Source organism: Hyperoodon ampullatus (assembly GCF_949752795.1).
Source record: "Hyperoodon ampullatus genome assembly, chromosome: 10".
NCBI classification, from domain to species: domain Eukaryota; kingdom Metazoa; phylum Chordata; class Mammalia; order Artiodactyla; family Ziphiidae; genus Hyperoodon; species Hyperoodon ampullatus.
Genome location: NC_136923.1, coordinates 52,567,935 through 52,580,223, shown reverse-complemented (window position 1 = coordinate 52,580,223; position 12,289 = coordinate 52,567,935). Strand labels below are relative to the sequence as shown.

Genomic DNA, 12,289 nt, shown 5'->3' with positions numbered 1-12,289 from the left:
ACTTGAGCTCCTTCAGACAGGGCTTTCTCTCACTCACATCACAGTACCCGGAACAGTGCTGGGCACCGTGGGCTCTCAGGAAATATCTGGTGAGCCAGTGTGTACACGAATTCACATCTCCTCTCTGAAACTGTTGTCATTTTCTAGGATTAGTCAGTCCCCTGCATGGTAACATGCTGGTGCCAGAGTCCAGGAGTGTCCCCCTACCCTGAAGCACAATAACCTACATGGAAACAAGCTGCCTCTTGGTCTATCCACTGCCTCAGGGAAAAGGCATGTTCTTCTTTGTTTTCTCACCAGACCCTGCTATAGACTGAATGTTTGTGTCCCCTCAAAAACCACAGGTGGAAACCTTACCCCCAGCGTGCCGGACAGTATTAGGAGGTGGAGCCTTTGGGAAGTAATGAGCATTAGACGAAGCCGAGGACGGAGCCCCAGGAATGGGATCAGTGACTTCGTTAAGAGTTGTAAGAGTCTGCCTCCTCCCCTCTGCTCTCCGCTGGGTGAGCACACAGGCCGGTAGCCTGCACCCGGAGAGAGTCCTCACCAGAACCCATTCCAGCCAGCATCCTGCCCCTGGACGCCCAGCCCCCAGGCTGAGAGAAATGAATTTCTATTGTTTATAAGCCACTCAGTCCCTGGTGTTTGTTATAGCAGCCCGAGCTGGTGTGACCAGAGTATAAAAATGAGAACCCTTTCCTTTTTTTTTTTTCTTTCTTTTCCCCCGCACCTCGTGGCTTGCGGTATCTTAGTTCCCCAACCACGGACTGAACTGGGCCACGGCAGTGAAAGCGCTGAGTCCCAACCACTGGACCACCAGGGAATTCCCTCCTTTATGGTCTTAACTTTCATAATTTTACTTCCCAGCAAGAAATGTTATAACAGCGGGGACCTTCTGATCTGACTACTCAGCAGGAGCTCCTGAGCAAAAGCCCCAGGAAGGACAATCTCCCCGGGGCACCGCTGACCAGCAGCTAACAGTCAAGGCCAGAAAATAGGATGAACAGAGCCCACCATTCCCATTTCTAAAACCAGAGCAAGTCTTTAAAATGGAAAGTCCTTTAAGTTTTAAAGACTTAATTAAAAAAAAAATTAGTGTCTTTGGGAGGGAGAAGAAATAGGGTAGAAAATAATCTTTGTTCGACATGGTGAGCATTAAAGTGTACTTTATCATAAACTCAACTGTAACATATTCAAGTCACAGTTTCACCTTAATAACTCACTGTCCTTTTCTCTCTATCCATGAAGCCCATTAATGCTGATTTTATCTCACAAAGAATATATCTTGAAGATGCACCCTTTTCTCAATTTCCACAGTTGTAAGTGTGTGAGGCACAAGGAGGCCAGGAGCAAAAAGGCGGGAAGGTGAAGAAAAGGCAGTTTTGCCCTACAGCAAGCTATTTCTAATTACCACATACCCCAGATACACACACAAAGAGGCTGCGTAACTTGACAGGAAGGGACATAAAGGAGCGCGGGCACTCATCACGCACACCGGCTACCTGTCCGGGACGCTGCAAGCGCTCTGCTGCGGGGCCGTGAAGGTGGGCGCCGTGGAAGGGCTGCTATTCACATAGGCGGTGGGGGTGTCGGGCCATGGAGAGCACTGCGGACAGAAACAGAAATAAATTAACGGTTCGCTTCTAAAGTACATGGGAGAAATATCCTTGTAATTCACTCTCTAGTCTGGCCAAATGCAAGATCGTGAAACACAAGACACCTAACATTCATCAAGCAACCTCACAGAAATGCATCAAACTGACTGGTGTGTGGCAGGGAAAATGTTACCTGCTGTGCGTGTCTAGACACTGATTACTCTCAGAGAGGACCTGAGGTGACGACAGCAGCAAACATTTCTAAAGGTGTTTTAAATGTGCGCTTAAGTACAATGTGCTTTCAAGAACTTTCACCTCCCTCTTCATCCATTCCCCAGTAGGTACCTATTGAGGTTTAAAGAACAGCAGAGGCAAGAAAGGATTCAGAAGCAACATCTGACATCGCATGGTGACAAGGACAGTGGATCTGTCCCACCTAGTGCTCTTTTTGCCCTCTTCCCCAAGGAGCAGCCTCACCAGTACCCATGTACTTCCCCAATCTCTCTAAGGTTCATGATCATCCCCAAGTAAGATGAGACAGGCCCAACATCAAAATACATCAACTGTGGATGGTACTGCGTGTAGCCGTCTACCTACCTACCTACGTTTATTGTTTATTTTTTCTAGAAGGGGCAGGGTGGACTTAAATATTTTTCAGCCCTTGGCAAATTCTGACCAAAAACAGAGCCAAGATACAAAGACACATTAACTATTCCAATTAGGAATACTGAAAAAGCTAAAGTCAAAACATGCTGAACAGGCCAGGGTGGCCTCAAGTGCTGAGGATGGAGGGAATTCATCTCACTCCACGGTATTCTTTCTAAGACTGAGAACATCCTGGGTTTCAAAGGTCCCCTTTCATAAGCACTCTCCTCCCATTTCACACACAGACGGCATCCTGTCTCACCATGGCTGTGGGGTGTAAGGCTCTGCCAAAAACCAAGCTAAAGACCATTCAAAGAAATCAGGGTAGACACTAAGAAAGTACACGACTCTAAAATTCTTCTCTACATCAGGGGGTTTTCAATTCTTTGCTTTCAAAATAATTCAGGAGGACATCTTGTCAGCTGACAGGCACTGAAATAATTTATTAGATCATACAAAGAGAGATCATTGGAATTTCTGGCAGGTATCTCGGAAGGAGTTCCAAGACCTGAATGATGCTGCCTGAAAGAAAAATAAATCTATCTAAACAAAGGTTCTCTTACCTATAAAAAAATCTAGAATTTAAATATATTCTACCCTGTCTCATCATTCAAAATGCATTTCCAATAACATTTCTATTTTTATAGTTAAAAATTAATCATCAAAATGTGTATGATTTGTTGTTTTGATAAACTGGTACAAATAATAAGTTTTAAATTCCTCAACTGACTTAAGCCTTACATGGTCACAGGAAATTTTAAAAATTAAATTTCAAGTTATATTGTTTGTTGTAAAAAAGTAATTAAGGTGACCATTAAAAGATTTCCAGGCACGGAAGTATGTCCTATTTGGACAATATTATTTAAGGGGAGTGAAAGAGAAAACACGAGATGAAAAAGGAAGAGCAGAGTAAAATTTCAGACTTAACTAAAGTGATGGCTTCACCTTAAGTTGTAAATACAAATATTCAAGTATGTCAGAAAATTGTTTCCGTTGCAGCTATTTTAAAAAAATTTTTATTGCAGTACAGTTGCTTTACAATGTTGTGTTAGTTTTACTGTACAGCAAAGTGAATCAGCTATACGTATACATATATCTCCCCCCTTTTTTGAAATCCTTTGGAAGTATTTAAATTTATGATGAAAACTTTCAGATGTCAACCTAAAAATATGCAAGGGAGTATATTCTTTTTCAAAATTCTTTTGAGTGAAGTCAAGACCACTAGTGTGAAGGACTCTGAGCTCAGAAACCAGGTCTCCCCAATGGTTACAGGAGCTTCAGACAGCGTGTCTGACACCCATCAAAAGCATGGGTACAGGGCTTCCCTGGTGGCGCAGTGGTTAAGAACCCACCTGCCAATGCAGGGGACATGGGTTTGAGCCCTGGCCCGGGAAGATCCCACATGCTGTGGAGCAACTAAGCCCATGTGCCACAACTACTGAGCCTGCGCTCTAGAGCCCACAAGCCACGGCTGCTGAGCCCACAAGCCACAACTACTGAGGCCCACGCACCACAACAAGAGAAGCCACCGCAATGAGAAGCCCACACACCGCAACGAAGAGTAGCCCCCGCTCGCCGCAACCAGAGAAAGCCCATGCGCAGCAACAAAGACCTGATGCAACCAAAAATAAATAATTTTTAAAAAAGCATGGGTACAAAGAAAATAAAACAAAAATCCCATAATCTCAACATTCTTTACAACTACCCATTAGGTATCCCCTCAGAAATGGGGAAAATGACTGCAGACTTAATGTTTCAACTATTATCAACTTTCAAAAAAGAAATCTAATTTGGCTGGAATGCATTGCTAAACCCTCTCTGCCTGTTGTACCAATTTCACTATAAATGACACTTTACACAATGCCCATTCTTTTTAAACTAGGGTCTTTTGTTTTTCTTTCTAGTTTACAAAGTAGTACCTCCCCAGCTTATACAGTTTGAGGAACCCAAGACGCTGTGGAATGCCTGGCAGTTCTCCTAACTTGTGGGTGTCACATGCTCACAGTCACCTCTACTACTTGGAAGATCTTCCCACTACACCATTCTCCCCAGATACAAAATATTACAACACGGCATAACACGCACATCAAAACCATATAGACCTTTCAATATCATCAAGTCTCCCCAGATCTGCTTTGGTAATTATTGCCAGCTGTTTGAGGAAAATAAAGCCATCAAAAGCTCCAAGTGAGCATGGCAGGTGATACAGCAAAGACACCAAATTTACTGAAACTCCATAAACATACCTATTTCACTTTTACACATCTAGATTCTTCTAGCAGTAGAAAAGCAGGGCTGTTTGACATCTAAAACTTGCCCAATAAATAGGAGACTCAATTCACAGAACACAGGAAAACTAGCATTCAATGAAAACTGGTCCTGTTAGGAGGCCTCTACTTTTAGAAATGATGGATTCCAAGTTCTTCAATGGCCAGGCTGGGTGAAACACCAAGACTCTCCCACCTGCTTTTTTCATAAGTTTCTCTTACAGTCTTGACCCAGGAGAGTACAGGCATACCAAGGAATATTTTCAGTGTTTCTTCTACCTTGTCATTCTTCCCTGTCTTTAAAAATAAGCAATGGTACTGATTCATTAAGGCTCCAGCGATATCTGGCCTGGACTTGTAGAGTTGCAGCTTTGGTGCACTATGAACAAAGTCCCTCCCCAGGCAGATTAGAAAATGAGGACTCACTGCAGACCGCAGACACTGGCAACCCAGATTTGAGCCAATGAAATACAGCTCAGATACAAAGACCAACAGAGACACTAAGGGTTTGGTTGTGCTGTGGCTCTTGGGAACCTACAGTGCTGCCTCTATTCAGTGCAGGACCACCTCACACAGCGCCATGTAGCTGTGACAGGTAAGTATGGATACCCTTTCTACTGAAAGCCAATTGTAACTATCAGAGACCTGTAGGAAATGCTGGCCTTCTTTTGTAGGTGCTTGAAGAAATATATAAAATGCTGCAGATTTTCCTTTTTTAAAAATCTGTACCTTGCTTTTAATGAACAGGTTTCCAAGAAGACCTCTAACCACCCCTAGAAGTATCTTAACCAAACCAAATGCAGCCCTGGGGCAGCAAGCAATGCACACTTGGAAGATGTGAAATCCCAGGCCAGTGAACTGCTGACGTTTTGCATACTTTAGACTTGCATCTTTGGATGAGCTCTGGGCTATAACAGATTTCTTTAATTTACAAATTATCAGAACCATTTCTTTTAATTAGTTTATAACAGAAGGGGAAAAGTGATTTGAATTACCAGTGTCTCCCCAAATAAGTGTACTAAGAACCATTTGTGTCTTCAGCTGGGAAATTAGGAGAAGAAAAACATAAAACTGGAGGGGCAGGCATTTGGGGGAAGGAGTATACAGTTGTTCCACACAACTTTTGATTTGAATCAAAAAAGCCCACTTAAGGAAAATGCAACATGGTGTGCCCCCCTGCCCCTCAGAGAGGACATTGTCAGTTTTATTGCATATATTATTTAAATGCATATAGGAGTATTTAAAATATTTTCACTCAATGCTTTAATTTGGAAATAATGTTCCTGTGATAATGCCTGTGGCTTTCATAGTCTACAGATAATCACAGATACATGTGTAAGAGTGAAAACTCCATTTCTGGCACCTTGACAGTACAAACACTGCAATGATGAAACAGTAACCGTTAATAAGCTGGCAAACTTAATAAGCTGGCAAAGTTCATATTCAACCAAAACCCCCCTGGACTACAGTGGGGAACCAGGGCTGAGCATAGCAAGGTGTCCTATGCTGGCCTGAAGCATAAGGTCACAATGCAGGTGCCAAGAGGAAACACTAATGCAGTCAAGGATTGTTTTTCTACCAGTGCTGCCAATCAGGCTTTTAAAAGCAGACACGTTCTTACACTACATGCAGGGAAATGGGACACAAAGTACTGCGAATGTACTGCGTATGTTAACGTCAAGCTTGCTGCCATCATTTCTCCAAATATCCGTGACATTTTCTTATCAGTTACACACACGAGAAAGCAAAAACCTTTTTTAATTACACAAAAATAACTATTTTACTAAAGAAAGTATTTTCAATTAATTTCAGTGCTTGTAAAGGAAGTGCATGTGCAAAGGAGAGAGAGGGAGGGAGGAAAGGAAGGAGACAGGGAGGGAACACATTTTTGAGTGTCATTTGTTTTCCCTCCAAAACCACCCAATATGGTCAACTTTGTTTGAAAGTGTTAGATTTAGGAAATTTTCCTCAGTGAGGAACAAACAGAAAGCAGGAAGTCTAAACAAAAGCAAATTAAATCAAGACAAGGACATCAAAAACAAATTTGGCTTTACTTTTCAGTGGAAGTTGGTCCTATATCTAACACTGCACAAGGTTTCTTGCACAATGAAAAGAGAAGCAGAAGCCCTTACACTGCCTCGCTTTGCCAGAGAATCACCGTAGTCTGCTGGCAAAGTCCGCTTGCTGGACTTTTTCTGCTCATGTTCAACTGCATCTTCAATTATAGGCTCAAGCCTCATCTGGACAAACACCAAAGATTGGGATCAATGTCTTTTCATTATACAAAGAAAGATCTAATACCCTGTTTATGCCTCTGCCGTCCGATTAAACAAACGTATGACTAGCAGGATTCAAAGGTAAGGAAGATGCAAAACCCCAGCAGTGACAAACATCGGACATTCTGGGCCCCAACATAATTTCTATCAACTCCAAGGATTTTAAGGTCTGTTTCTGAGACCTGATTGGGATTTCAGCATCTTCGTCCACGATCCCACCCAGGAAACGAATCTATTAAAATCCCCAAATTTAAAGAGACTATTTTCCCCACAAATTTCACCAAGAAGATTATGTCAATCTACCACCCAGTCTTCCCAGACCCTTTGCAGCCAAACTCATCCTCAGAGGTGGTGCCCGAGGGCACAGCTCGGCTTCTCCTCAGAACCGGAATGGTGCCCGCATTACCTCTGTGAGGACCGTGGTGTCATAGGACGGCTGGTACTTCTCCTTCTCATGAGCGGTTCTCTTCTCCATCTTCTCTCGATCAGTTTTTTGTTTCCTATCTGCACCTTTCGGCTTAAAAACAAAGTAGACTTTTTCATCTATCAGGCTTCAGACAAACACCTTTACCAGCAACACTGGGCCTCACTTCCTCAAAGCCTAGTTTCCATCTCTTACCTTAAAAACTTTGATTTGGCAGCTAGCTGAGTGTAGATGATCTGTGTATTCTCCATTTTCATTCTGCTTAAAGGTGTCAACCTGGATCCTAAAAGGCACTCCCTTTTCACCTCCATGCTTCCGGGGAGTAAATTCTGTGCTGATGCAGTGTACCTAGAAAATGAGTCAGGTTGAAATGGATTCAAAGTCTTGTCGACTGATCACCCTTCTACTTTGCTGCCTTTCACATGTCGGGCCACAGGTATAAATTCAAGATCCTTTAAAAGGAACTCCCACATATTACTCAGGTGTCTGTCGTGAATTCCTAACTGTTTTAAACATGTATGACTTTCCTTTCACAAATCCAGCTGAGCCCTCCTGAACTTTGTGGGAATGGGTTCTGCCCCATTCCAGTGCCCTCCTCGAAGGCAGGACTTGCTCCAATGATGAGCGCATCAGTACAGTAGCTTCCTGTGTCTGTCCCCTACCCCCACCCCAGACTGGACCCACAGTCCTCAGCCTTGTGTGGGGCTCAATCCACAGCAATCATCACCTCGTTACTCAGAGCCCCTGCTGTTTGCCCTCTACTGCCATTGCCCCAACTCCAGCCAGCTAGTCACCTCACTGCCGTTCCTACGGTCATCAGCTCGTGATCCTTTGCCTGGGGAGCTTCCACAGTCCACCAAACCCACTCCTCACTCCACCTGCATCCATCTGAACTCTCCTGTCAACGCTTCACAGTTCACAGAGGATCCTGAGGGCAGTACTCATTTTCCCACCACTTCTGCCCACTCTTGCAACAACACCATGGTGACAGCTCCAGGGCATGGCACAGTGTCATGAACAAGACCTTGGTAATTTCTGACTGCTACACACCCCCTCTTCTAAGGACTCAAGGGTAAAACTGATTTCTGCACCAAGACTGTAAACAACCTGAGAAGTAAGGCCAGCTCTTCCATCACTCTCATTCACCACATAACCAGTCACCCTGTCAGATGAACAATATGAGAAAATATTCAACTAATATGAACCATGGCCCTACTGATTATTAGCCGATGGGTGATACTACTTGGAAGACCACGAAAATGCAAAATACTAAATTCTCTATAGTTCACACAAATCATAGCCTACTTCGGCCAGTCAGCAATTAAGTGATTTTCCTTTTCTATATAAAGATTACCTACTCAGTAGTTTTAATTTCACCACTTACAAATTCGAACATACTATTAGAATTACTGTTGATTTTATTTTACATATAATAATACCATATTTGTTTTTCAAAAACTAATCTCTTAGGACAGCAGTCCCCAACCTTTTTGGCCCCAGGGACCAGTCTTCATGGAAGACAATTTTTCCATGGACTGGGGGTGGGGTGGGGATGGTTCTGGGATGATTTGAGCGCATTACATTTACTGTGCACTTTATTTCTATTGTTATTACATTGTAATGTATAATGAAATAATTATACAACTCACCATAATGCAGAATCAGTGGGAGCCCTGAGCTTGTTTTCACTTGCCACTCACTGAAAGGGTTGTTTTTTTTTTTTTTTTTTGCTGTACGTGGGCCTCTCACTGTTGTGGCCTCTCCTGTTGTGGAACACAGGCTCCGGACGCGCAGGCTCAGCAGCCATGGCTCACGGGCCCAGCCGCTCTGCGGCACGTGGGACCTTCCCAGACGGGGGCACGAACCCGTGTCCCCTGCATCGGTAGGCGGACTCTCAACCACTGCGCCACCAGGGAAGCCCAACTGAGAGGGTTTTGATATGAGTCTGCAAGCAATTGATTTATTAGGGTCTCTGTGCAGTCAAACCTCTCTGCTAATGATAATCTGTATTTGCAGCCGCTCCCCAGTGCTAGCATCACCACCTCAGCTCCACCTCAGATCATCAGGCATTAGATTCTCATAAGGAGCACGCAACCTAGATCCCTCACATGCGCAGTTCACAGTAGGGTTCGTGCTCCTATGAGAATCTAATGCCGCCACTGATCTGACAGGAGGCGGAGCTCAGGTGGTAATGTGAGTGACGGGGAGCGGCTGTAAATACAGATGAAACTTCGCTCGCTAGCCTGCGCTCACCTCCTGCTGTGAGGCCCGGTTCCTAACAGGCCATGGACACTACCAGTCTGTGGCCCAGGGGTTGGGGACCCCTGTCTTAGGAGATACAAACTGAGTATTCATGGGTGAAATGAAATGCCTGGGCGTTGCTTTACAGTATTCCACCAATAACCAAAAAGGGAAAACTACTAATAACTGTCGAAGCCAGGAGATGGGCACAAGAGGATTTATTATTATTATCCTCTCACTTTTGTAGGGGATTGAAAATGTCAGTATTAAAATATTTTTAAATAAAGCTAGACAGAATCTTAAAACTACACTTTTTTCAATCATATCCTTTAAAACAGCAGGTTTTGTTCAAGAGAAATGCATCTTAAGAATGGAAGTTTTGATTATTGTTACTACCAGTGGTAAAAGTGATATTTAAATAATGCTTTACATATTAAGATTGTCTTTACAGGTTAGTCTATAAATGATGAATTTAGTAGATTAACTCTAACTTAACAGAGTGTGTTGTGTGTGTCTCTGTGTGTGTGTGTGTATAAAAAACATTACAAGATAGTTTACAAATAAGCATTTAAAGAAAATGATATCATGTATCAAGAATTTAAGCTCACCCACAGCCTTCTGAATGATGAGGCTAGTATAACTCTAATAATGTAAAAATCCAAACCTGAATGAAAGCAGATGTGCGTTTTGCAGGATCCCACAGAAATTCAACTGCATTTAACTGGCTTGGATTTGTCTTTGTGTCAATTATTCCCACAGACATTGGAATATCTGTATTTTAAAAAGAAGTGACACAGAAACAAAACTATGAATGATTAAAAGGTTACAATCTACGATGATTCTGTTCTAATGAAATTATTATACCTCCCTGCTGAACTTTTCCCTTCAATGTTCTCCATGGTCAATCACTTCAACATAAAAACCCACCTAATGTGTATCATACTTTCTCCCACCATGATTTCTATTTCATTTTATTAAGAATATGATGGATGGTGCCAATCAAAAATGAAATAAATGGTTTAAAACTCATTAAATTCCTGGCTCAGTTTCGTTAAGCACCAAAAACAACTTCATTTTTAACTATAAAACAACTCAAATAGTATGGAGGTTCCTTAAAAAACTAAAAATAGAACTACCATACGAGCCAGCAATCCCACTACTGGGCATATACCCTGAGAAAACCATAATTCAAAAAGAGACATGTGCCACAATGTTCACTGCAGCTCTATTTACAATAGCCAGGACATGGAAGCAACCTAAGTGTCCATCAACAGATGAATGGATAAAGAAGATGTGGCACATACATACAATGGAATATTACTCAGCCATAAAAAGAAATGAAACTGAGTTATTTGTAGTGAGGGGGATGGACCTAGAGTCTGTCATACAGAGTGAAGTAAGTCAGAAAGAGAAAAACAAATACCGTATGCTAACATATATATATGGAATCAAAAAAAAATGGTTCTGATGAACCTAGGGGCAGGACAGGAATAAAGACACAGACATAGAGAATGGACTTGAGGACATGGGGATGGGGAAGGGTAAGCTGGGACGAGGTGAGAGAGTAGCACTGACATATATACACTACCAAATGTAAAATAGATAGCTAGTGGGAAGCAGCTGCATGGCACAGGGAGATCAGCTCAGTGCTTTGTGACCACCTAGAGGGGTGGGACAGGGAGGGTGGAAGGGAGATGCAAGAGGGAACGGATATGGGGATATACGTATGCATACCGCTGATTCACTCTGTTACACAGCAGAAACTAACACAACACTGTAAAGCAATTATACTCCAATAAAGATGTTAAAATACATACATACATAAAACAACTCAAGTCACACAGGTGACTAAAACTCTCCACTCAATCACACATGGTGTGGTGCTAACGTATTAACAGGTATAGCTAAACAACTGCCTCATCTCTCCATGGTTTTCTGATGGCCACTTGTACCTAAATCAAGGAGTCTGTCTCCTGGGCGATTCCACTTCCAACCTTCAAGTTGCTGATGCTCTGTATACTGGAGCCGTCTGTCATGGAATACAACCCTTATGATGCTCTATGGAATAAGTAGGGGAAATGAGCACTTTTAAATTGTTCCAGCTAAAAAGCAGAAGTGTTTTCACTTCTTATGCATTAGCCTATAATAGAAAAGCATACAAAAACAAATTCTGCTTTAAACATTTTGTAAGTGTTTTACAAAACACTGTTTTGTTCTTGGATACCGGGGTATGGGTACAATTATTTGGTGCAAAGGATTATTACTATCATTTTTTTAACTTTTTTTTTTGATGTGGACCATTGTTAAAGTCTTAATTGAATTTGTTACAATATTGCTTCTGTTTTATGTTTTGGTTGTTGGCCATGAGTCATGTGGGATCTTAGCTCCCCGACCAGGGATTGAACCCACAATCCCTGCATTCGAAGGTGAAACCTCAACCACCGGACCAGCAGGGAAGTCCCGGTACAAAGAATTATAACTCAAAAATAACAAGAGCAAATAAAATGGATTCTTAGGTTAAATTTTTTTTTTTTTTTTTGTGGTACACGGGCCTCTCACTGTTGTGGTCTCTCCTGTTGTGGAGCACAGGCTCCGGATGCGCAGGCTCAGTGGCCACGGCTCACGGGCCCAGCCGCTCCGCGGCATGTGGGATCTTCCTGGACCGGGGCACGAACCCGTGTCCCCTGCATCAGCAGGTGGACTCTCAACCACTGCGCCACCAGGGAAGCCCTCTTAGGTTAAATTTTTATTAAAAAATTTGATACTGTAATTCAAAATTAAGGTCCATGTCCATAAAAAATTAGTAAGAATTATATTTCTCTAAAGAAAACATTAGGGAAT

At 42.6% G+C, this 12,289-nt stretch overlaps 1 protein-coding gene across 1 annotated transcript in view; it reads right to left on the bottom strand.

Moving 5' to 3' along the window:
* UBP1 (upstream binding protein 1) overlaps window positions 1-12,289 on the bottom strand; it is a gene marked incomplete at its 3' end in the record, with an annotated part of 64,247 nt that overhangs the window by 9,087 nt on the left and 42,871 nt on the right. The window contains exons 4-9 of the mRNA XM_079713930.1: window positions 11,401-11,506; window positions 10,113-10,219; window positions 7,403-7,555; window positions 7,190-7,300; window positions 6,640-6,747; window positions 1,503-1,606 (exon numbers count right to left, since the gene is read on the bottom strand). Coding sequence (XP_079570056.1) covers window positions 1,503-1,606; window positions 6,640-6,747; window positions 7,190-7,300; window positions 7,403-7,555; window positions 10,113-10,219; window positions 11,401-11,506 — 689 coding nt within the window. The remainder of the gene's footprint in view (window positions 1-1,502; window positions 1,607-6,639; window positions 6,748-7,189; window positions 7,301-7,402; window positions 7,556-10,112; window positions 10,220-11,400; window positions 11,507-12,289) is intronic.